The sequence below is a fragment of the Panthera uncia genome, chromosome C2, assembly GCF_023721935.1.
Source record: "Panthera uncia isolate 11264 chromosome C2, Puncia_PCG_1.0, whole genome shotgun sequence".
NCBI lineage: Eukaryota > Metazoa > Chordata > Mammalia > Carnivora > Felidae > Panthera > Panthera uncia.
The window spans coordinates 132,456,658-132,481,821 of NC_064810.1; the positions used below are offsets into that span (position 1 = coordinate 132,456,658).

General features: G+C 36.9%; 1 protein-coding gene across 4 annotated transcripts in view; it reads right to left on the minus strand.

Moving 5' to 3' along the window:
• The window catches only part of SATB1 (SATB homeobox 1), a 106,021-nt gene that overhangs the window by 34,909 nt on the left and 45,948 nt on the right, over nucleotides 1-25,164 (minus strand). For all 4 annotated transcript variants that reach the window (XM_049628861.1, XM_049628862.1, XM_049628860.1 and 1 more), the window contains exons 6-9: nucleotides 21,870-21,981; nucleotides 19,116-19,570; nucleotides 11,240-11,452; nucleotides 2,592-2,747 (exon numbers count right to left, since the gene is read on the minus strand). In XM_049628861.1, coding sequence (XP_049484818.1) covers nucleotides 2,592-2,747; nucleotides 11,240-11,452; nucleotides 19,116-19,570; nucleotides 21,870-21,981 — 936 coding nt within the window. The remainder of the gene's footprint in view (nucleotides 1-2,591; nucleotides 2,748-11,239; nucleotides 11,453-19,115; nucleotides 19,571-21,869; nucleotides 21,982-25,164) is intronic.

The following is a 25,164-nucleotide window of genomic DNA, read 5'->3' on the forward strand; positions in this document are numbered from 1 at the left end:
GGGTTATTTGCTGGTTTTTCCATTTCCTTCACAAAAATCATGGCAGAACAGAACTTAAATAGTGACTACTTCCCTTGTTAAGTCACACTTTTCCAAGTGGTATATATACACAGTTTTTGGACTGCTTATTTTTAAGGAATCGCAAATCTTTCTACATAGTTTCATAATGAGGGCAGTGTTAACACCTAAACTGACCAACAAAGAGAAAACTACAAAAATCCTCTGTTGGGAAGTTATAGGAGAGTAGTAGTTAGGAAGAATAACTATCCGAGAGAATGAAAGTTAACACTATGCTGGACCCCACAGCCAACAACCGGCTCCCTGGATTCTTTCTTCTTCAGTAATGAGGGGATCAGGTTAAGGGGTTCTGGGAAACACACCGTCCTGGCAGAGGCCCAGAAGCTGCCAATCGACACTTGCTGAAAGAGACTCACGGGGAGCTTCGTAGGACAGGGGCAGAGAGCTGGGATGTTTAAAAAACTCGCCAGAACAGCACTCACATGACGTTACCAACCAACTGCCGCCACTGTCTACAGAGTTCCCACATCAGTAACTCAGCCCAGTTGGGCAGATGTGGAGACATCATTTAAGAGAAAGAAAGGATGAAGGTAACAAAGGGACTGCCAACCCTAAAGGAGCTCTGCGTTTCGGAAAGGAAATGGGGAGGGAGGAAACGCCACTGAATTCAAGGACAGATGACAAGCAAGGAAAGGACAGTTAACAAAGTTTTAGTATTTTGTATGTTTTAAGGCTGACCCCATGTATTACAATAATACACACCTAGTTTCTCTGTTTATCTATTTTTGGGAGTGGAGAAAGGGGCGCTATAGGGATCCAGTCTGTTGTTCTTGCTAATTTAATTGGACAGGTCAGAAAAGACGTAGGATCAGAAAGAAAGGCAAGATAATATACGTCTGAATACGAGATCCTCATCATAATTAGACTAAATAGCCCAAACAAGAACGTGCAGGGTGGGTGGGTGAGGGGTAAAGGGAGAACAGGACATTTCTCCTTAATGCATAGTCTTGGCATGTAAATGAAGACATCTGAAGAAGCACACAGGTTTGAAGCGGCTCTAACATTCTATCATAATTAGAAACATTTCAAGAGCCCTGTAATTTCCAATCAAAATTACAGTAATTTCCGATATACAAGCCATGATTCATGACAGAATTTTACATTCCATGAGAGATTACGGTGGCCTGATGTATGACACGCTGAGTACAGCACTAACATAAACAATTCAGTTTAATGTTTAAACAGCACTTGATGTTTAGAATCTCACAATAAAAGAAACATATTATTGTAGAAATTATCACTTTGACAGTGATTGAAGGGTAGGCAGGCATGTGGCCTATAAAGCTATAATTTTTACAGTCCACAGCTTGAGTTTAATCATTTTTATATAACATTTCCAAGATATCCCTTAAGTATTTCAACCAGTCTATAACTTAAATAAGAACCTTTTCTAAAGCAAAACTCCTATCGAGTACCACGATTAATGCTGATAGAGAAAAATTTTAGGAAGAGCTAAAAAAAAAAAAAAAAGTATGGTATAGTCAATCCAGTGTATGTAAGTACTCTCAGAATTGTATATTTTTATCAGAAGTTGACAGCAGCAAAGAAGGCCGTTTTACAAAGGAGAGTTCACTAATGATAGGGAAAACGTGTCTGTCTAAAATTGCAAGTTGTTAAAATCTCACCTGAGCCCTTGACTGCCTCTAAATCCCCACCTTGATCTTGTTACCAAATATTTGTAAAGGAGAAGACAGTTCAGTATTCTTTTGGTCCTTTAAAAAGTATTTGTGGCTTTGAACAAAGGTTTAGAAGTAATTATAAGTTTGTTCCTATGGATGACCCTGCTTTTGATGGGCACAAATTATCAATATATGAAAATTATACTGATAAAGGACTGCATTTTCTGTCCTTTGTTATGTATTCATCTTGTTTAGTGGGGACTTGTAACTTTTCCAATTCATTTCTATTCATTTATAATTTACCAGACTTGGACAGTTTTTCTAGTTGCAATTCAGCCTGTACGTCTTATATATCATGTATCTATGGAAAAATGAGGGTCATTAATGTGCAAAGTTTTGTTTGGTGGGCGAGCTGGTTTTAGTGAGTGCACCTAATAGATGCAGATGGCTGAGTTGGAACAGAAGAAACTATTATGTTTGCACTCTTTTAGGATGGAGATCAAGGTCATCTAAGTAATAATGAAACAATAGTAATTCAAGTTACTTGCACCAGTACAATAGACCACATTGAGAAATTGCCTCTACATTACAATATCCTTCTGAAAACAACTATTAACTGACCCCAGAGAGTTACCGAGAAATCCTTGGTCTGGAGAGTAGGTGTTGGGAGGAAACAGAACCACTTATCTACTGCCTGAATCTGAACAACATATTTTTTTCATCACAGAGCTCTGTCAATAATCCTGGAGACTCTGACCTCTCACGGATGCAATAGGGTCAATACTGCAATAGGGTCAATTCAGTAGGGTCAATACTGAAAACAGACACCCCTCTGAAAGAAATTTTCACAGGCATCGCGGATCAACATTCTCAGTGCCTAACAGAGGCTCTTACCTGGCTTTTGGTTGCAGCAACCTTTGCAAACAGTGCTTGGGACACTTTAGCGCGCTTCATTTCCTGCTGAATCTCATCATAAATGGAAGCATTAATGTTCATGGTATTGTTCTCTGGTTTCCCATTCCTCTCAGTGGCAATCGTAGCTGTTTTCACCTACAAAACATTTTCAACATGACTGTCATTTTTCATTGGCCAAATTGTTTTGAAGCTTTTCAGGCTCGGCATCCAAACTGGACACTGTTGTTCCTTTTATGATCAAGGTGATCAACAGTGCAGTCATTCAACATTAGTTATTACCCCGAGATCAGATTGCTTAAGTTAAGAAAGTCACATTGTCACAGGTGATTGCATAGGTAATAAGACAGCAATTGCCAGCTGACAAACAGGAATTAGAGCATCATAAAGTAAGTTTTCTGGAAAACAGAATAGTTTCAAAGACTTGAAAACCCTAAACGAATTGTTTCCCAATTACTGTCCATTGCAATTCTAACAAAGGAAATTCACAATTAAAATCATAATGCCCAGTGCTGTACCTTCACTGGGTGCCCGGTGCCTAATAGACAATTGCATCACTAATAGCTATCACATACTACGGCCTTTTTAATTTTGGACTCTTTTTTTTCAATGCCTGTTCCTCTTATGTTTCATTTTTAAAATCTTCCATAACAAAGCCATTTGCAAAGCTGCATATTTAAATCTTCTATCCATCCATGAAACAGGTAGAGTGCCTTGTTTAATTATCATAAAGGCTGGTTGCATTTTACACGTGCGTGTCCGAGCTGTTCTGTATAATTATTTCATCTTCTCCTGGCACCCCAGTATGTAACTATTTCCTTTTGACTCGTGGAACCAGACAAGAAGAAAATGTTTCACAATATTTAACAGAACATTACTACAAGTTACACATATTATAGAATTGGTGACTTTATATTCAAAATGAATAATCTTGAGTGAAAAATTAGTATCAATGCCTTTGGTAATAACAATAAGCAGGTATCAGCAGGAAAATGACACAAAATTTGGGGGTAAAAATAAAATCTCAACCTCAAAATTTATTGATAACTATTATTAATTTTTAAAACTCCTAATTTAATTTTTATTATGCAGTCATGTGAATCAGCCTGGAAATTTTTACATATAAATGATGTCGTTGCTTTTTTACCAGGAAATTGGGGAAAATGTAAATGGAAGTCACCACAGATACAGGACCCTGCTTCTCCCAGCAAAATGACTCACTAAGGGCCACATTTCTTAGGATCCCTTCCAGAGCCCAGGTTTCCGTTATCATCTTGGACAATTCCTCACATATACAATGAGCAACAGAAAATGAAGTCCATTCCAGAATGAATGATTTTTTTTTTTTTTTTTGGTCACGAAATGATACATCCTTTTAGTCACGCTGCAAATCTTTCAGAATCGCCGTTAATATTTGGTTATCAAAAGATATGCAGGGGTTATCCTAAAGCAATTCAATCCTCTGCACTTAAGAGAGGAAATAGGAGTCTTTAAAACATGCCTCCTAACTTCTAGCCAGTTAGCAAAATAACACCCTTAACTTGCTTAACTTGAGGAGGCAGTGAGATTCTTCCACTTGGACACTACCCTTCTAGGCACTGAAAGGATGATGCTGTGAAATGGGTGGGCCACAGGCCCAAGTGAGGACACAGAGAGTAAGGCAGGGTAAGTCACCAACTGGTTAGACCTCATTTGCCACTACTAACCTATAAGCTGGAGATGGGAATGGCAAGCGTGGAAGCGTGATTTCCAGAATGCCCCTTCCAGCTCTATGGCTCCAGAATGCAAGGACACTCTCCGAGGTATATTAACGACTGGAGGCCACTAAGAACATACACGGGGCTTTGAAGCAATAATCTGCTAAATACCACTTTAGGAGCCAGAAGAGTTAAAGCATTACCATAAATTGCCTACAAAGTTGCTTTGGTGAGATTCGCAACTTTGCTCTGGGGTGGTCTTGCTTTGAGGCAGAAGGATAGATTTGATCACCCCATGGGGTCTCTTTTAATACCTATTTTTCTCACTGCTTAAATGAAAGAGAAAAGAAAAGCCATTTCAATCGCTTTGAAAATTGAATGTTATGGAAATGGGGGCATGAAGTCCAGTACATTGGAAGAAAGTTCCTTGGTAGCAATCTGCTTAGCAATAGTTAAGGAAGCAGGCTTTGGAAACTTGTTTCAGTTTGTTTTTAAAATAATTGTCATTCTTTTGTAAAAACTATGTTTAAGAATTTATCTTTGAGGTGGGCTATAATCATTTGTTTCAACCCTGTGATCTGGTTTCTAAAAATTTCTTCTGTTTAATTTTTTTTAATAAAGCAATTTCAACTGGAACCAAAAAGCAAGAATTTCAAATCATTAAAAAAAAAAATCAAGTAACTGCTTCCTAGTAGGCAACACAATCAAAAGTGGAAAAGGCGTACAGACGAAACCTTTAAAACAGAAAAAAAAAAAATTAGAGCAACAATTTTTTTTAAATATAAAGAAACTCTATCACTCATTTAAAAAAATATTTAGAAAAGCTTTTCTTTATCATCTTGTTGGCTCAGATACGTATCTTATCATAGATAAGCTATTAGAATTCTGGAATCACATTTTTTCCTAAGCACAAGCTATTGCTTAAGGGGAACTGACTTGGACAGCTTTTCAAAAATATGAAAGCTGAATTTTTCCCCAGGTAAAAATGGAAACGAAAATCTTTTCTACCTCACTCTACTAAGTACTATTTTAGCTTAGTACAAAAAAAATCTTCGTTAATCCTGGTTTAGCTTTTAATATTATATCACACATTAAAATTCATAAAGTAGTTCATTCCAGGCAAAACAAACTACTCTTCAGCTCTTCTCCGCAAATAGCACAGGAGGTAAAATAAATGCAGTTGCTTTCCGAATAGCTTTTATCAAGGTAGGGTGTGCTACTCCCTCATTACCGCGGCGCCGGGGAAGCAGTTGAGAATTGGAGCTTCTACGATTATACCCTCCCAAGTGAGCACAGGGTGCAAGCACTGGGGTCTGCTTTATATTTCACTAAAATCTGTGCAGGAGAATGCAAATTTTCCAGGAAAATTCTATTTTGTTTCTCCATGGATCGCTTAATGCATCGAATCATGCTAGCAAACGAACCCTAGGTACTATATACATGCCACCTACCTCATACATACTACTCAAAACGAACTCTACTGTGGTCCCGATCAGTGTATGTACGATTCGTTGACGTAGAAGGGACTGCCCGCAAGCACCTAGTGCACACGTGTGTGCACGCACACACACACGCACACACACACAATTAAAGTTGGTCGTAGTTTTAACAGTAATTATGGTAATAACAAAGGCTGGCAGTTATTAGTTGTTTCTAATGTGCTAGGCATCATGTTCAGGTACATTAGCTCTAACCTGCACAACAGGCCCGAGTACGGACTATTATTGCCCCAGTTGAAAATTGAGAAAACTCTCCTAAAACAAAGAAGTGATTTATTCATAAGGCAACATGAGCTCTAAACTCAAGTCTGTCTAATGCTAATGCTTATTTTAGAAACCACTGCACTATACTGAGGTCATGATGTTATACAAGAGTTCTTTATTTGGAAAAACTCTTACTTTTTAAAGATATGCTGGACCTGCTTTTTGGTGGCCTTTTGCTGAGTCAGGCTCATTAATGTCTAATTTTTAGCTAACGGCTTTATCTGCTTTAGTTATTACCCGGAGTAATCCAACCTGAATTTATTTGTCAAGGCATATAAACTACAGATGTTTTATTGGAATTGTTATATAAGGAATGTGCTGTTTTGAAGTACTTTTACCAGTGACAGAAAATGGTCCCCATCCTTAAATTTTTACATATTAACACCGGCTTGAATATCATGGTCCTATCTTTTCATACTACTTTTCTTTCTGTTCTTTTCAGGAACAATATTAATTATTTTCCTAATCCGGATGTTATAAAGTCCTCTAGTTATTTTAAAAGATGACTGTTAATGGGAAGCATCTTATAAGCACGTAAGATCTTAAAATCATGCTGGCCACGTGATTCATAACAAAACTTTTACCAAATGTTAACTGAGCGACCATGACTGAAGCCATGTTTCATTACATTATAGAAGACTTTGCTGTAAAGAGACGGAAGGGTGCAGCCACTATGTAAATTATACATTGCTAATAGGAACTTAGGATGTTTTCTAATGCCGTTATAAAATATCCCATCTTTCTTCAGGAGAAACTAAAGAATTACATAAAGAGATGTAAAAATATAAGAAAAAATAATCATGTAATTCATGTATAAGTTATAACTTGGTAATTAGAGGCTTTCAAACAGTCCTTATGGAAACAGAAATTGCTAACTCTAAAAGCCACACATAATGAAACACACAAATAAAATCAAATAAGCACATACCTAAACAGAAATCATCAACTTAAAACTGATCTGTTCCATGGAACAGACAAGTCCCAGAAAATAATCACTAATTACTATTAATCAAAGTCCTCTTATAAACTCATTTGTTAAATTTGCTAACCATAATCAGAAAAGAAACTTTAAGACCAGGGAGCTTTGGAGGGTTTGGGTTCCCCCAGACATTTTCATACGAACAAAGTTTGGAAAGGGCTACTCTCTCCACCATTTCAGAAATGCCCAACTGTCTGACGTCTTCAAAAACAGAGCATTTGTCAAACATTTAACATATTGTATCAGGAGAATGTTCTCACATGTGTTCCTCTTCCTAATCTAAAAATAAAACTTCCCATCCTCTATGACAGACAGAAAAAGTCCCCACATTTCATTTTCCCCTTCCTAAAATGTTTGCGTTTTGAAGAGGTGGCCTGAGGTGTGGAGAAAGAGCAAGAGACTTAATAGGGGTCGTGAAAATTGACAAAGTCTTAACTTTGTTTTTTTTTTTTTCCTCTTTCTCCTACCAAAAGGTTGAAATGAGGATTCAATGAACTAACGTGCATGAGGGTGCTAGAGAACTATGAAACCATTATCGAGTACAAGGTATTCTTATTTCTCTAATTGGAAAACGTAAGTTATGAAAACAGGCTTTCAGCAAGTAGGTTGGGCCCAGAGCCAACTGCCGCTGACAGAGGACAGAGCCCATGGCTGAGCCCAACTGAGGCACAGAGGGACAGAGCCCAACTGAGGCACAAGGGACAGGTCTGCAGCAGGGGCATCTCACCTAGGCAGCAGCCAGCCAAGAGCTCTGGTGATATCTGAGGCTGGCCTAGATTTTCCCAGGGAAGTACTTCTTGGAATAAAACTTGGGGCTGGACTAAAACCAGGGAAGAGCCGTCTTAAAGATAATTTAGAATCCGAGTTACTCAATAGTTTAGGTCCTTAGTCTGGTATGACCCTGGGAAGATATCTCAATCATCCTCTGTATGGGGGCACCATGGTGGCTTAGTCGGTTAAGTGTCCGACTTTGGCTTAGGTCATGATCTCACGGTTCATGGGTTTGAGCCCCGTGTCTGGCTCTGGGCTAATAGCTCAGAGCCTTGGAGCTTGCTTCAGATTCTGTATCTCCCTCTCTCTCTTCCCCTCCCCTACTTGCATGCTCTCTCTCTCTCTCTCTTAAAAATATAACATCAATCATCTTCTGTATGACCTCAACTCTACAGGGAAGGAGCTGGAAGAGAATCCAGCTCTCTCAGGCCTAAAGGTAGTCTGGTCTCCTGTGAGCCATAAGAGACCTCTGCCTTTGAAAAGCAGTACTTTAGAAAGAAATCAGGGTTCGGCTCCAAACCAAGCCAAAGACTTGTCTCAAAATATGTTTTGAATCTCTTCCTGTACAGTGAAATGAAATGTGATGATAGACTCCTCTTTGTCAAAAATATAAAATTAAAAAAGATAAAATTCTGCAGTTTGTTTCTGTATCTGTGGTTTTGTCCTTCTTTCCCCTTCCATTTTAATCACTTGTAATAAACATATTAAAACCTTAAGTATGGTGTATTGGTTCCATTTCAACTGTTGCAAAACTATACTAACTCCACTGCTGGAGAACACATTAAGTACTCATTTCACATTGATAATACTTTTAATACATTTAAGATTTCTTAAAATTTAATTCAGAAAGTCATTGTTAAAGGGTAAAAGGTGGACAAAGTGGTTATGAGCTCTATTAAAATAATATTAAGTAATGCAAAGGGATTCTTAGGCAAGTTAAGATACTTGAAGATGTATATTATAGCAGTGAACTAAAACTACACACATCTGATAATCATTTCGGAATTTGGTTAGAGGGCTAGTAATTCTGCATTAACAGAAACTGTTTTCCTTTGAAAGAGTTTCACTAAGAATCTGTGGTATCTACATACTTTACTACATGTTCATCGTTGGCTGGGTATCCCCGCTATGGCCTTGGTCTCAACCCCTTTTGAGAACAAACAAATAAAGCTAAGGGTGGCTCAACTAGTTAATCAATAATGCAGGCCAAAATAAATTATATTTTCTTCCCAACTTACCAGCAGACATAGTCTTTAGACGTATATATAAGAAAGCTACCCAAGAGTATCTTAATGGTATATGAAAAGAAATACCACTTAAGAATTAATGTAAATGTGGCTAAAGGAAAAACTTGATGAATAAGGATAGCAGAATCACATTAGAAAAAACAAAAGCATTAAAATCACAGAAATATTAGAAAACAAAACTGTCTTAAGGAACTACTAAGTCAAATATTTAGATTAAAAAAAAAAGAAAAAAGAAACAGCTTAATGCTGAAGTTCATACTGATCTTAAGTAAGCAATTCTTTTGTTAGTATTGCAGATTAAGTGATAAGTAAAATAACTCTTTGCCCAGAGGCCTTCTGTGATGATTATAGAAGCAAAGTTAACTAACGATGGTGCATTAACTCTAAACACCACAAACTAAGTGTTAAACCAAGTCCAAAGTACATTATTTTTGTTTAATCACTCTCTAAAAACCATATATATATATATATATATATACACACACATATACATATATATGTATGTATACACATATATACATAAAAAATTCTTCATTTTTTTTCTTAAAAAATATTTTAAGGAAGGCTTTACAGATCAAATTCAGTAACTGTATGTGTAGACAGGTAGATATGTATACATGCAGATAAATGTCATTATTCTCTGCTAGAGGCCCATGACTTTCTTATTCACAATTACAGCAATGACTTCCTTACACTCTGTGCCTATAGACATCAAGACCGAATGATTTTTATTACATAAAATGGAGAAAACGAACTCTGGATGCTTCCACAAAAGATTCATTTCAGAACATTACAATGTACAGCTTAAGGACCTCAACAAGTGGCTGAATATTATGTCTATTCTTTACTGATGAAGTTATTATCTGTGGCAATTTCATTTTTAGTGTTGAATGAGCTTTTCTATATTTCCATACTTGGAAAGGTGGGAATTTTTTTTTTTACTATTGATGGAGAGAAATTAACATCAAAATACAATTTCATGATGACCTTGTATGAATATTTTATGTTCCATATTCAGTTTTTAAAAAATTTTTTTAATATTTGTTTATTCTTGAGAGAGAGACAGACAGAGACAGAGTGTGAGGGGGGAGGGTCAGAGAGAGAGGGAGACACAGAATCCGAAGCAGGCTCCAGGCTCTGAGCTGTCAGCACAGGGCCCGATGCAGGGCTCGAACTCACAAACTGTGAGATTGTGACCTGAGCTGAAGTCGGACGCTTAACCGACTGAGCCACCCAGGTGCCTCCCATATTCAGTTTTGATCCAGCTTTAGCTGACCTTATTTTTAAGAGTTGTACATGCTATAAATTAAATGTGTAAAAATATACTTGCCTATTGATTTGAAGTCTAATCCATTATCAAACTTTTATCTATGAGTTTGTACTGCAAATCAACTTCTTTAATTCTCATAATAATTACAAGGTTATCTTTAAAACTCTATTTAAAAAATATAAATATAGATACATGTACACAAAGTCAGGTCCCTATACAGGTCCCTACTTCCAAATGCATGGTGACTTTTGTCTTTTCTAAAAGTGCAAAAATTCAGAAAAACAGAAAATGTGCCCATTTCTGGGAATATGGATGGCGTTCCTTATCAGCACCATTTAAAGCTGCCTTCAAGGATTGTATTAAACTTAATTATGAAAGATTACGAACAAGATGATGTGTAATTGGTACCAGCTGCAGTTCGTATTGGAAAGCATAAATACAAATGGAATTATTTATTTATTTTTATTTATTCACTATTCAAACGGCAGTTCTAAAACTCAGAGGGATAAAATGGACTATTACTTTTTTTCATATTGAGCTTAAAATATTTCTTTACTTAATAATAGTAGTAGAGACAAACATCCCATTTAAAGACTACTTTTCACCCCCAAAGAACCCCCAAAAGGAAGCAACAGAAAGCAATTTTCTTTCCTCTAATTAGTAGCTTATTGTTTTTATATCAGAATCACTGATTTGGGACCAAATTCTCCTCAAGCAACTCTATGAATTATTATTTTTAGAAAAATTGGTATCTATTCATCTATCTTTCCAATTTCTTGTTGAGATTCTTCCTGAGACATTAAAAAGAAGAGGAAAAAGAGGAGGAGGAGGAGGAGGAGGAGGAGGAGGAGGAGGAGGAGAAGGAAGAAGAAAAAGAAGGGCAAAGAGCACAGGAGACTTCACCTGGGGAGGGCGGCTGGGCGGTGTGCTTATCAGGGGGGCTGGACCCATAGCCGAGGCAGCATTCAAGCTCCTTTCCCTTTCATCCTGGTAAATTCGATCTCTTTCAGCTTCTGGTAACTGCAAGAAATTCTGCATAGCCCGAAGGTTTACCAGCAAAGACTGGGATGCAGTCTTGGGGTCCTCTTCCTTTCGGAGGATTTCTGAGAGCAAGCCCTGCAGGGAATGAAAGGCACAGGGTGAGCTTGCTCCTGAGCTCTGCCCAGCCAGCGGTGATCCTTCCCTCTCCTTCTCCACTCTGTTTAGAAAATGAACAGTCAGAAGCATCAATTCTACATAGAAATGTATTAGTTACATTTGAAGTGGTAAAGAGGAGAGAGCCTCAATTGTATTCTTAATTTTATTAAGCATCTGCTTTACGTGTAACACAAACTGAAGCTGCCTAATTGGTCTCCTTCCTTTGAGTAGCTTAACTTGCCATGAAATCTTTCACAGAGAGACGATCGAGCGAAGTTAAGAATAAATGAAATGCTCATAATACAACAGCATTGAACTGTATAGTTCTCAAGCTGCCTAGACAAAGGCAGTGGAAGGCTGACAGCCCGATACATAAAGATAACAAGATACTACTAGAGAAGTAGAACTTTCAAAGAGAGTATCAGAAGATGAATTGTTAGAAAAAGAGTATTACTAAAGCATCATCTAAGATTTATGCTACGTTTTCACAGGCAGTACTTTAAGTCATCCCTTAATTTTCAATTAAGAGTCAATGACAAGTGATTCTTTGTATTTACCATTCAAGGAAAGTATACAGACTCTCTCGAAAAATTCTAAATACTATCATGCTCTGGGTAATAGGTTGAAATTCTGACCTTCAGAAAACATTGATTAAATCTGAAACACATAACCCCATATTTACATTGCAAAAATCCATCATAACATGCCCAGGAAAAGAACACTATCAAATTCTGTAGTTACTGAATTTCTTAAGGAATAGAAGTCTTTATTAGTAATAGAAGAAATTTACAAACCATTGTAAACTCCTTTAAGGTGTCCCTCTCCCTAAATACTAGAGCATGAATTGTCAACCAATTTTTTTTTTTAATTTTTAGGAGAAGCTTTTCAACAATGAATGAGTTTCCTCATTTTTGTTTAAAGAATTATATGAAATAGAATGATTACAAAAATTTTCTGCCCATTTGATAAGGACTGAGCAGCCTTTAACCTGTTCTATCTTGTGCATGAAATAATGCCTGGAATACCAGGACACGTTTGCCTTCAACGTTTAGCCAGAGTATCAGTTTATCACAGTATGGTTCGAAATAAAATGTTGCCAAGATCTCCATATAATCTGTAAATTTCACTTTCCAGCAGCCCTGCAGAAATGGTGAAAGACTACATTCGGGAAAGGGGAGGCAAAGTTTCATATCAAAACGAGTGAGCCCAAAGATGATAACATTTGGGTGTTTTCATGGCTTCCTACAAATGCAAACCTAATTTTGTTCCTAATTCTTCGGGGATAAGGTACCACATTGTCCAAATAGAACACTTGGATGCAGAGAGTATAAAACCATGGTCCACTTTAAAAATGATTTGAACAGGCTGCTATTAAAAAGAGCCTTTAATAGGCTCGGGGGCTTACTGTTAAATTTTAGTCTCTCACTTGGTCTGGAAAGGGGAACCAAACTTTGTTTTACCGTTAAGAAATGTGACTGAAGAATGAAGGGTGCATGTCCCTTCATTCATAATACTGACAAGTAATGCTGCAACTGTGTTTATACAGGAATAAAACATCCAGTCAATTTAACTAAAATTTAGTCAAACAGGCAGTCAATCATCCAGCTATTTAATTTGCACAAGGCCAACTAATTAGATTGACTGTTTTGGATGTGTCACACTGAAACCAAAAAATACAGGTCTCAAAAAATGCTTGAAAACAGGTGTAAAAAATAGTCCTGGGTCTCTACTTTTCCCCACCAAATGTTACGTATTAAAACAACGTGCCCGGCAAAGCGATATATGTGAACCACACAGAAATCAAGAGATAGAAAGGTACATTATAGACAAATACAGTGCTCTCACTTCCTTGAGCATAATAACCTAATATTCCTTTTTGTCATCCCAGCACAATGCCTATCACATGAGTGTTTAATAAACATTTACTAAGTGGATTAATTATGTGTATTCAGACCACAAAAGGAAAAAATTGTAAATGAGTGATAGAAACTCAAGAACAAGACATGCTACTCATGGGCAAATTTTAGTGGCAATTACTAATTTAATCAAAGTAAGCCTTCAATGAAAAGTTACATGGTGCCACATAAGATGTTCATCTACACTAACTGTTCAATAATTTAAAAAAAACCAGATTAGGTCAAAAGGATCCTACAGATATTTAGGATGTTACTGTATTTGGGAACCTTGAAATTAGACATTTATAAATCTCAAGTAACAAAATATTGTATCATCTCCATTAAAAATGTTTTCTGAGACAGCAGACAACTATAGTGAGAAAAGCAAACACATGAAAAAATACATTAATATTCTCTATCAAGTCATGTTAACATGAAACTAAGTCAATCCTGCGTGCTTAAAGGAGAAGACAACACATCACTTGGGAGAGAATTTAAAATTTCTTCTTCCCATATTTTGATATTGGCATGACTTCCCAGTTGAGCATATAAAGTATTTTAGGGGCAGAGCATTTATTTCCACTTAATTATTCCACTGCAGCAAGCACAGTTTTTCTGCTTGCACTATGCTAAGGTCTAAAGCAATACTTTGAATCTTGGAACACTCAAAGAGCTCTAAAGCAGTGAGTGTAGACACTGTCAGGTGTTGTAGAAACCTTTGGATTTTTTTTTTTTTTTTTTTTTTTTGGCCCAGGCTTTCAATGAGGGGAGTGCCCCCTGGTGGAAATGCTTGAAAATATTGTTAGAAAATATTTTGATTAGAATGTGTTAATTACCAAAAAAAAAAAAAAAAAAAAAATCATGTCACTTGAGAATAATTCTGTATGCAAAATGACTTTAGAATCTGAATATGAGAATGCATGTTCTGGTCCCGTTCAAGTTGTTATGTGAGTGGTTGCATTTACAGACTCAAGATGTACATGGCCCCTGTTTCCCATATCCTGTAGTCAAAAATATAGTCCAGACTTAGATCAAGGTCGTTTGTAGTAATCCCCCACGGGGCAGAGTATGAGGGATCTATTACCAAAATTTTTTCTTCATGCTAAAAAAATAATATGTCAAGCTCTTCATGTACATTACCTGCTATCTTAGAGACTATACTAAAACACCAGGACTAAAACATGTACTGTGGATCATAGGTGCTCAATGAACTTACTGAACAAAGTCAAACAAAATCATCAGTCATTCTTGCCTCCGAAAAGAACTTGAGAATTTGTATGTTATGTAGTAAGTTACCAACGACTAATGAATATTAATTTTATTATATTAAATGAGAAGCTGCTTTTCATTGGGACTTTACATCATCAAATAATGCACTATGTGCTCTGTACATAAAAACAGAAAATTATTCTGCATTGTCATTGCACAGGGGTTAAGAGAGAATTCCAATTTTTTTCACTTAGTGAACTTAGTGATGAATTCCTAAACCCTTTTTACATTCCAAAAAGAGTTTACTAGTTATTACAAGTAAAATTCATTAGTAATTGTAAAAGAAAGAAAAAACCTTCAATAAATATTATCAGTACTTCCAAAAGCTAATTATGAATTCTTTAAAACAGCAGATAAGCGAAAGAGACTGCCAATCTGAACAAAAGGCCTGTCTGGCCTCCCGTTTGTCTCCTCTTTGAACATAATCACTGATTCAAATAGATTTTATCAGCTTCATGGAACTTCAAAGCCCTCAGAAGGAAAACAGGATTTTATGAAACCTCCCTCCCTAAAAAGAAAATAAGTAGAATATTCTTCAAGACTACCTACCTCTGTTGTTTTGTGAATTTTTAATCACATGTCCAGGTGAAAGACTATTTTCAACTCCACCTACTACCTTGGACGCCTGCCAAGTAAGTTATAAGCAGACGCATTTATCTCTGTCGCTTGGGAGGCTAAACGAGAGCTGTCACGTTGGGGTAATAGCACCTTTTTACCTTTTATTCAATAGTGATATGGATAGTGGACTTTCCTTAAATTACACTGTGAAGAATTATAGGAACACAGTAGCAATTTCTGTTATACTTAAGCAGGCAAATTTCTCTCCACCACATAATTTACAGAACTCAAATTCAATAAAACATTACATGATGGTCCATTACTGTTATCAGTTTTGAATAATCCATCTTCATTCTTTATTTTACTGGAAAATAAAGTGTGCCAAAGGGGTGTGGGGAGAAAAAAGGAAAAAAAAAAGCCACAGAATGGGATCAGAGTTAGATTCTGGGTTTTATTTTTTTTTTAATTTTTTAAAGGCACTAACGAATAAATATATTTGCTCCTATCACAATCCCTAAATAGCAATAATATAGGGAAGTGAACTGAAAAGTATAAATCTAGAAGCTTCGACAATTATTTTTAGCCATAGGTTTCCACTAAAAAGACATCAAGTAGGTATAACTGAATGAATGACATATGCTAAAAGCTGGTACCTTTGGTAGCAATTAAAGCACATACGCCCATCAATTTAGAAAGGGAAAAAGTCCTTAGAACAAGTAATTATATAAATTTCACCATAAATTTTCAGAAAAGGTAAACTTTTTTTTTAATAGTCACGTGTAAAAGTCTTAAGAGAGGGGTTTTAGGAGACCCAATTAGGATGACGAGAAAATTCTCCAGTGAAGAGTTAAAACATGAAATCCAGGATTTTAAAGTTGCACAGAACTGTCAATGACTAAAATACTCTCAACTCATAACAGCATTATCTATTATATTAATGTTTTAAAATACTCTTTATAGGGTACCAAATTCTTTATTCGATCATATCATATAACTTTGCCTTTGCATGTACATATTTTACGTTAATTTTTTAAAACTCGGAGTTGGAATTGCACATTGTAGTAAGTGCACGCAAATGTGTGATGTGCGATTTAACTCTGCAGAGCTCCTTGCCTATACATATGCATTAGCATGTGTATTTTCGTACGCCACACTCACACCATACACTCTCACTCTGCACCTGCTTTTATTGAAATGCATACACTTCGAAATAAACACACTACATGCATTCATATGAATGTATAATCATTAAAATAAATGCAGCTGTGTGTGTGTGCGTGCGCGCGTGTGTGGTTTTTAAGTATGACCACCAAAAACACACGCATGCTTGCATGTTCAAAAGCTCGTTCCCAAAAAGTGAACACTTAAATATACATAGAAAATTACTCTTATTGAAGTAAAACAGCTTCAAATATGGCCAATATCCACTTCGACTCAGGCGTACCAATGACCAATATACAGGTTTAAAACCAAATCTCTCTATCACCCGGGGCTCCAAATAATTTTTTATGGTAGTAACTTTTTCTAAATTAGCTATTATTACTAAAAAGAGCTTGGTACTGAGGCTGTCACTGTTTTCATTCCCCTACCAACCTCAGAAAAATTAAGTCACTGTTTTTGGTGTTTTAACCACAGAGATAACTATCTTTTTAAAGAGATTACTATGGTATAAAGAGAGAATTCTGCCTTCTTTCCAGCAACAAATCCTAGAGATATCCGTGGAATTAGTCAATGTGGGAACCAAAGGCAGGACAAATGGTCAACCCTTCAGAGTAACGGCGTGACATCATAACCCAAGAGAAGAAAAACCGTACAGATGGATAGTGACTTCACACATCCCTCAGCTAAACTCTCTTGTCACTTTTCACCATGTAAAATACTTTCCTTAGTGCTTTAAGACCTTGTCATTCTTCACCATATAAAATACATTCTTATTTCATTTCCTTATTTCTTAAAGCAGATTCCTTAGTGCTTTAAGAAATAACAATTTGCTCAGTTTTTAAAACACTTCTTAGCAAATCTGTATTTCATTTGCGTTTATGTCAATGTTGTCTTTGTGGGCTTTCAATTAAATTGACAAACATTTTACTGATCATTTATGAAGAGACCTATTTTTTGCCCAGTACTGAGAAATACTAGCAGTTACTGCTATTTACAGAAATAAAGAATGCTGACAGAAACAGGATAACTAGAAGTTTGACTTTTGATTCATTCACTCATTTAATTTTTTAAATAATAACTTCCCAACTGATATAAATGTCATGAAATTTACCAGCCACTAATTAACATTTTTAAGTTGTAAAAATATAAAATTAGTTAAATTCATACTAACCTGAGAAATTACCCTCTGCAAGTACCCTTTAAAAAAGACAAATGATACACACACACACACACACACACACCAAAAAAACCCAAAAAACAAACAAACAAACAAAAACAGATAAAGAAAATGAAAACAAACACTGAGTTAAAGGCTTTGTCAGGCCTCCTAACTTTCAATCCAGTTAAGGCAAGCCAAAAATAAGTCACTGCTGGGATTCTCCTAGGTATGGAAACTCTGCCAGCAAGTAATTAATACTAGATTATTTTTATACCAGAATCTTATTCTTATAATCACGTAATAAACAAAATAACTTAAATATGAAAGGAAAGTATGAGTCAGTCCAAAAAAAAACCTGACAAAAGAAAAGAACCCTGGTAAAACAACGAAGTTGAAAGGACGTAATGTCCTCATTTCTAATCAAAGTTACATGTTCTTTTGTCTTTTTTTAGTGTGCCTGGGCCAAAAATAAACACCATATATACCATAGTAATTTCCAAAAAAAGAAATTTTTAAAAAACCCTCTCATTTACAATTTAATAGAATTGGTTTAGGACTTTTCGTCTCAGGCCTTCTCATATCATACATCACTCTTTCTCCAGGTCCCTCTAAACATCCTCTGTGCTGATAATATCCTCACAGGTATTTGCCCAGGAGGACAAAGGTGTGAACACAGGGGTATGTGCAGGTCTCAGTGAAAAGACAGCAAACTAAGGCCTTCGGGCCAAACCTCCCAGGGGGCCTGTTTTATAGGCAGTTTTACTGAAACACCACCACACCCGCATCCATTCACCTATTGTCCCTGGCTGTGACCATGCTACCCACACCCTGACAGGGCCCTGATGGCCCTCAAAGCCTGAAATATTTGCTTTCTGGACAATTACAGAAAGGTTTGCTGATCTCTGATCTAAAGAATGAAGTTTGAAGGAATACTAACAATAATGTAAAGAGGGAAGAGGACAAAGCTAAGAAACATTTTATGTTAATAAGCCACACACACACACACACACACACACACACACACACACACACACACCCCATATATTTTTCCCCCAAATGGCTGTTCAAATTAAATGGCAGAAATTGCTATGGAGTCTCACAATATGTTTTGTTTTGTTTTTTTCCAGAAAGTTGTAGAGGAACTTAAACAGGGCATGTTTATATACTCATGCTTGATATGGGGATAACAGGGGGAAAATAGTAGGCTAGAAGCCTGGAGTCTTACCAATGGCCTTGACCAAGTCATGAAACTTTTCTCAACCTGCTACTACTAACAGTCTATGACCTCGTTAGGTAAAAACATAGGTAATGCCAGTTTGAAATATATTCAATATTGAATTTATTCTTTCAAAGCCCCTGAGTCAAGATCAATCTGTACGTAGCTCTTGGTAGAGGAGGTTTATGATAGGGAAAGGAGTGATAAGACTTAGGCACCATCAAGAACAGACAATATGATCACACAACAAGAAGGATTGAAAAGAGTAAGCGTAGAGTAAAAAAATAAGAGCATAGAGCAAAAGAATAAGCATTAGCAAAAATTGGGACCAAAGAAAGAAGAGAGAAAAAGAGAGAGAACCATTCCAAAAAGAACAAAACTGACCTGAGTTCTGTTAAAAGCCACACGTGCAAATACTGCCTGGGAGATTCCTGCTCGTTTCAGTTCATCACGTACCCACTGGTAGATTTCGGAAGACACCTCTGTGTTGGTTGAAACCTGTTGCTCCAAAGGCTTATTCATAGATCTACTGACAGGGGGAGGGTGGTTCAAGTATTGTTGGTTTAAGGACTGCTGGGCTAAAAGTCTATTCACTGCATACTGCTGGTTCAGCAGCTGAGCCATCACCAGCTGCTGGTTGACCAATTGAGGACTGATGGGCGTTGACACAAGCCCAGGGTGCAGGTTCGGTAGAGGGGTCCGGACAGAGGGCTGGTTGCCATGGGAGAGCTGTGCGGGGGACGGAGGCTGCTCAGCTGTGTTCCCTGGGACAGGCTGCTGGCCAAAGTTGACGTGATTGGCACCTTGCTGGGATAGTTCAGAAAGACTATCCATTTCGACTAAAGTAGACAAAAGTAAAGCCATGTTAAGCCAACAGTAATGGGTATTGACAAGCATTTCTGATCATTTCTTAAATAGAGACAGTAGGCACAGGGCACGCTGAAAATCCAATTGAACTAAAGAAAATGTTAAGATGGAACCCAATGGCTATGGATTCACTTTCCTGTTCTGCACAATTCCACAAACTTTGAAAGGGGGACAATACGATACTTCAGATCTAATTTTATAATGTGGTTTAGACTTAAGGCATAAAATCAATTATTTTCAAATTCCAGGTGACTAGTTTTGGGGTCAAGCTATTTTTCCCTCTCACTTATTACCCCCAAGAAGGCTTATACAGAATTTTTTTTTTCTAAAACAGCTTCTAGAAGAACACCATGTGCTTAAGAGCAACTAGAAAGAGTTGGGCTAAGAAAATATATGCACTAAAGAAAAAAGAAATATCCAGGTATTTTCTCATGATAGATATTGACTGTTATTACTCGAAGCAAAAGTTTTGAAAGGAAAAAGAGGACAAAAATGTTATCTGCATTCAATTTTTACCTAGCCATGGATTGTAAAGAAGTAATCAATATAATAAAGCGAGCATAGTAAGTAATAATAACTGAGTGCATACTGAACACTGTGTTGAGTATCCTATATGGTTTGTTTCATTTAATCCTAACTATCACCAGTGGCAAGTATATCCACCGGAGAATGAAGCGACTGGTTTACTGTACTGCAAGCCAGTATACCCAGTTTTGCTAAGAGCCAAATGTTTCTTGAAGAAGCTATGGCTACCAGCAATCTTTCAAGAAGGGTCAGAGAATCATCCTGGTGCAACAGTGATACTGTCACGATTTTGCAATTTATTACCACCTATCAGGATGAATGCTTCTCCCTTGGCTAGGTCCCTAATGCGGACTGGCCGAGAGTCAGCTGTCAGTGTGTCCAATGCTTTGCTGTAGCAAGGAAGAGACCGGTTTGATGCTCTTGACTGGAAAAGCTGAGCACGGCTGTTATATGTAAATAGGTGAGTCTTTTCCAAATAGCACACCATACCTCCCATGTATAGACTCTGGCTTGATTTCCATCGTCATTTCTCTTTTTATTAAATATTCAGGCCTTATATTTAGAGGAACTTATCATATTGCTATAATCACTGATATATGCAAAATATAACTAAGAATTGGGAAAGAAACCTTCCATTTCTACCAGTGATATCAGCCCAAGTGGGCCATTCACAGGGAATAGTAATTCAAGCAATTATTCCAAAAATGATGCATTGTCTTCATTACAGCTCTAAGCTATAAAAGGCAAAGAATCTGTTTTGGTAGATGGATGGCTTTGCTTCAAATATTAAAAGCTAAAACACACTCAAAATTCAGGTTCTCTTGTTTCTTAAAATCTTTAGGAAAAGTCATTATTGTTGTTGTTATTAAACGAACACGATGGAAGGAAAGAGACACAGGTTTAAAACAGGACGTAATGCTATGCATATTAAACATCCTGTTCCTATATTATTTTAAAATGCATTATTTGGAAGGTACAAGTATGTGAAAGAAAACATTAATAGAAATTAAAACATGAACCTTAATCACAGTGTTTGCTTTGGCAACATTAGCAAACTCAAAAGGGAGAAAACATCAGCGTCTAAATGCTCAGGTACAGCACACAACTTGTATGGGTCGTCTCACACTGCCGACAATTTCTAATGCATTTCCTGCTCAACACATATTGACCTGGAGTTGCACGCTAAGATGGGCTGCTACACTGGAATTAAAAGTTGAGAAATGGTACAATGATGCGTCTGCTATCAGGGCGGTAAAGCTCACCGAAGTGCCCATCTAGAAGGGCTGGGGATCAGAGCTACAAAATTCACTTGATCTCAACTGTGGAAACTATAAATACAATTTAATTTCCTTAAAAATTGGGTGTAAAAATAGGCGCTTTCTCCTCCTCTCAAACAAAAACAAAACACATAAAAGCATGATTTATCTCTGAGCGAAATCACAGCTAATATTAGTTATTCAAGGCCTGGTTAGGTCTTCACTGAGATGTTAAGAAATGACAGCTTCCCTCCTCCCGCCTCGATTTCCTGCATGTCTGACAACCAAGTCAGTTTGGCTGATTTAAACACAAACATTTATTGAATTTAATTATCTCATTATACTCATACCCACTCCCCACCCTCAAAGAAACATTCTAAATTGATCTCTAATTGGGCAATCACAAGACCTGGCTTTAGATGTGACTTTGATAAACCCCCAAATGACACATAATGGTATGTAGTCACCACTGCAACAGTTTTTTGCTTACCCATCATATCTTTTGTCTTCTTGAAATGTTTGTACCACCTTCCAAATTCTTGACATTTTGCTGCTGAGACATTTGCATAGTAAGTGCTGTTCACAATGGAAGAAATCATACTCTGCATGAAGAGGGGGGAAAACATTTGTAATACATATCGGCACAAGATGGAACACAAAAATCATTTCAATTGGGTAAATGGCATTTTTTTAAATCAACTGAGTACCAATACGTTTTTGTTTCACGCTTTGGCCTAAAGCCTCAACTTCTTAAAATTCATTAAGTAGTGCATCGAACGCTTATTTAAGTAGAAAGCAACAGCCCCCTGAGACCAGTATAAAGCTATCAAACCAACAGACTTTGCTCTGGTACTCGTGGAACCTCCATCAATGCCATCTATTCTTAGGCTGACAAACTTTCACTCATCTCAATAAATCCCAATACGTGAAGATGACTTTATGACTGCAATTCGTAAGTAAACACTACTTTGAGGTTAAGTGACTACACATCGTTGCTGCTCAAAGTGTGGCCCAGGGACCAGCAATATTAGCATCACCTGGAAGTCTATTAGAAATGCATAATCTTGGGCCCTACCCCAGACACAGCCAATCATCACTTGCAGTTTACCAAGATCCCCCAGGAATTTGAGTGTGCATAAAGTTTGGGAAATACTACTTGTACTTTCTACTATTATTTGGGTTTTAGCTGGAGGTGCATTAACTACGCTAACGTTCTTCAGAGGTGAACTGACCACATTGAGGGAAAAAAATACACTATTCACAGGGCCCCTCTATTTAGAGAAAGAAACATTCTACAATCTCATCGCTAGCTTCATCTACAGTAAAGCTGGATTTTGAATTCCAAACTAACCGTAAGACTTTAAAAGATACACATTTCATGCCTACTAAATTTCTCAAGGATACCACAAAAAAGAAAATGACCTATTTTGTCACTTGTCTTCACTCTGCTTTTCACAAAAACCCTGAAGACGGAATCAATGGTTTAACATGATAAAAATAAAGAGAGGAATGACCATGATTTTGAAGTTTTTGGTGTTTTTTTGTTTTTTTTTTTTAATTCATCTCCAAGAAACAAATGTGTTTTCTTCCCAGCAAATTTCGGTTATGGTAATTTCAGTACCTTAATTTGTTGTTCTTTTTAACCCTAATGCCCTTATTACCTAGTAGCAGCTCAATTAATTTCCAGCTGCATTTTAGGAATAATTAGACTTGTACCACCAATCCTTCCTCCACTCCTATGTGTAGAAACATGAGAACTTACATTTCAGACTTCAGTTGGTCTATGGTGAAAGAGTTTACAGAAGGCAGCATTGTTTGGGAGGCAGGCAACAACCAGAAAAGCCAGTTTGGGGACAAAAGTATTTTTATATCATTATCTTCTTTAAGCTACTTCTAATTTAAAGTTTTTTTGGTGACTCTTGATTCTCCTGACATCCATACAGTGTTAATTTTGTAACATGCACAAGTTCCTGCAACATCTAACTCTTGGGGCTCTTTAAAGAACTTCCAGTGAAAAATAAGCCAGAGTTGTATTATTTGTGTAAAACATGGCTATCTTTCGTAAGAGGCACCGTGATAGCTTTTTTTTTTTTTTTTTTTGGACACTTTCTACTTTATAGTCATTTTTACATTTTATTTCTCTAAAAAGACATTCTTAATGTGCTCGTGATTCTCTGCCATTAATCCAGTAGCTTGCAATTTTACTAAGAGCCTCCCTCAGTCCAGAGTACAAAAAGATACTTAGCAAGGTTGCCAAAACCAGAGCCAGAAGATTACCTGATCCAGTTAACAATCCGTCAGCTTCAATCACACTTACTCTATTGTAATAATGGATCAATAAAGTCAGACACTAATAAAACTATTCAGATCGCTGATGGATAATGGTGATTCTGCAAATGGATGACAGTTGATGCTCTTCAACTTTGGTCCAATTTTTAAAAAATTATTACTCTTGTTCCTAGACATTCTGGCAGTTTCTTAAATGTCAATGTAATAGTACATACAAGTTGTAGACGTAGTTTATGCCTTAGTTTTCAGAAACGTATGGGAATATCTCAATTTCGCTGAGGTTTCTGACGCTCAGTCTATTTCAGTTTGCCGACAGTTCTATACATGAAATTTGTTCTTTGCCGCACACCTACTATGTGTCTAGCTGGTACTAGAGACACAAAGGCAGATAAGACACAGCCTCTGCCTAGAAGTTTACCATCTGTTAGGAAGACAGATACATAAACAGATTACTTCAATTTAATGTGATTTAGCAGACCAACAGTGGAAAGTATATGGGGGGACAAAAGGAAGAATACACAGTACGTGGTAAGACAACCCATCTGAAATATTTTTATAAAATTAGAGCCCATATGTAATAGTGCTATGTAGTTCATTATTATCCATATGTGGAAAATAATATCCATATGTGCATGATCATCAAAGCTTCTTCCTGCCCTTGTTTAACCCCATTCGATAGGCTCTGTCCTTAAGCGACTTTCTGGATGTTTTCTACTCTGTCAAGTGATGTGTGCTTAAAAAACTCTGATTAATGTAAATATTAGCCTAAGCAAGATGTAAATGAAAAGGCTAATCCACAGGTTATGACACATGTCAAAGCCACTTTTTAAATTCTTTCTGTGCTTTCAGGGGGCTGGGGAATATTCCATAATTCAGGTAACTTGAGGTGACCTCTATTTTTATTAGAACAATATGTAGTAATCTGTACAACTAAATTGCTCAAGTACCACTGCGTCAGGACTTTTTTTTTCCATGTGGTAAAATCCCTATTGGGAGACTTAGCTGTGGCATCAGACTAGACCATGAATTTTGAGGGCAAGAAAGAGATTTCAGAATCTTGTGGGTCACATGGCATTTGAAAGATCATATTTAGGGGCACCTGGGTGGCTGTCAGTGGGCTTCTGACCTCAGCTCAGGTCATGATCTCACAGTTTGTGAATTTGAACCCTGCATCGGGCTCTGTGCTGACAGCTCAGAGCCTGGAACCTGCTTCAGATTCTGTGTCTCCCTCTCTCTCTCTGCCCCTTCCTTGCTCGCGCTCTCTCTCTCTCTCTCAAAAATAAGTAAACATTAAAAAAAAAGAAAGAAAGATTATATTCAGTACTGGTTCTTAAATTTAGAAAATCATAAAGAAACACCAATTATTTGGAGAACACATATAACAAAGCCAAGGTTGGTACTATCTGCCTAGGGGATGGGGATATGCAGGGGGTAGGCAGATCAAGATCCACATTTTGAAAGAAAGAGGCTTGGGATTCTTATGTTGATAAAAAAAA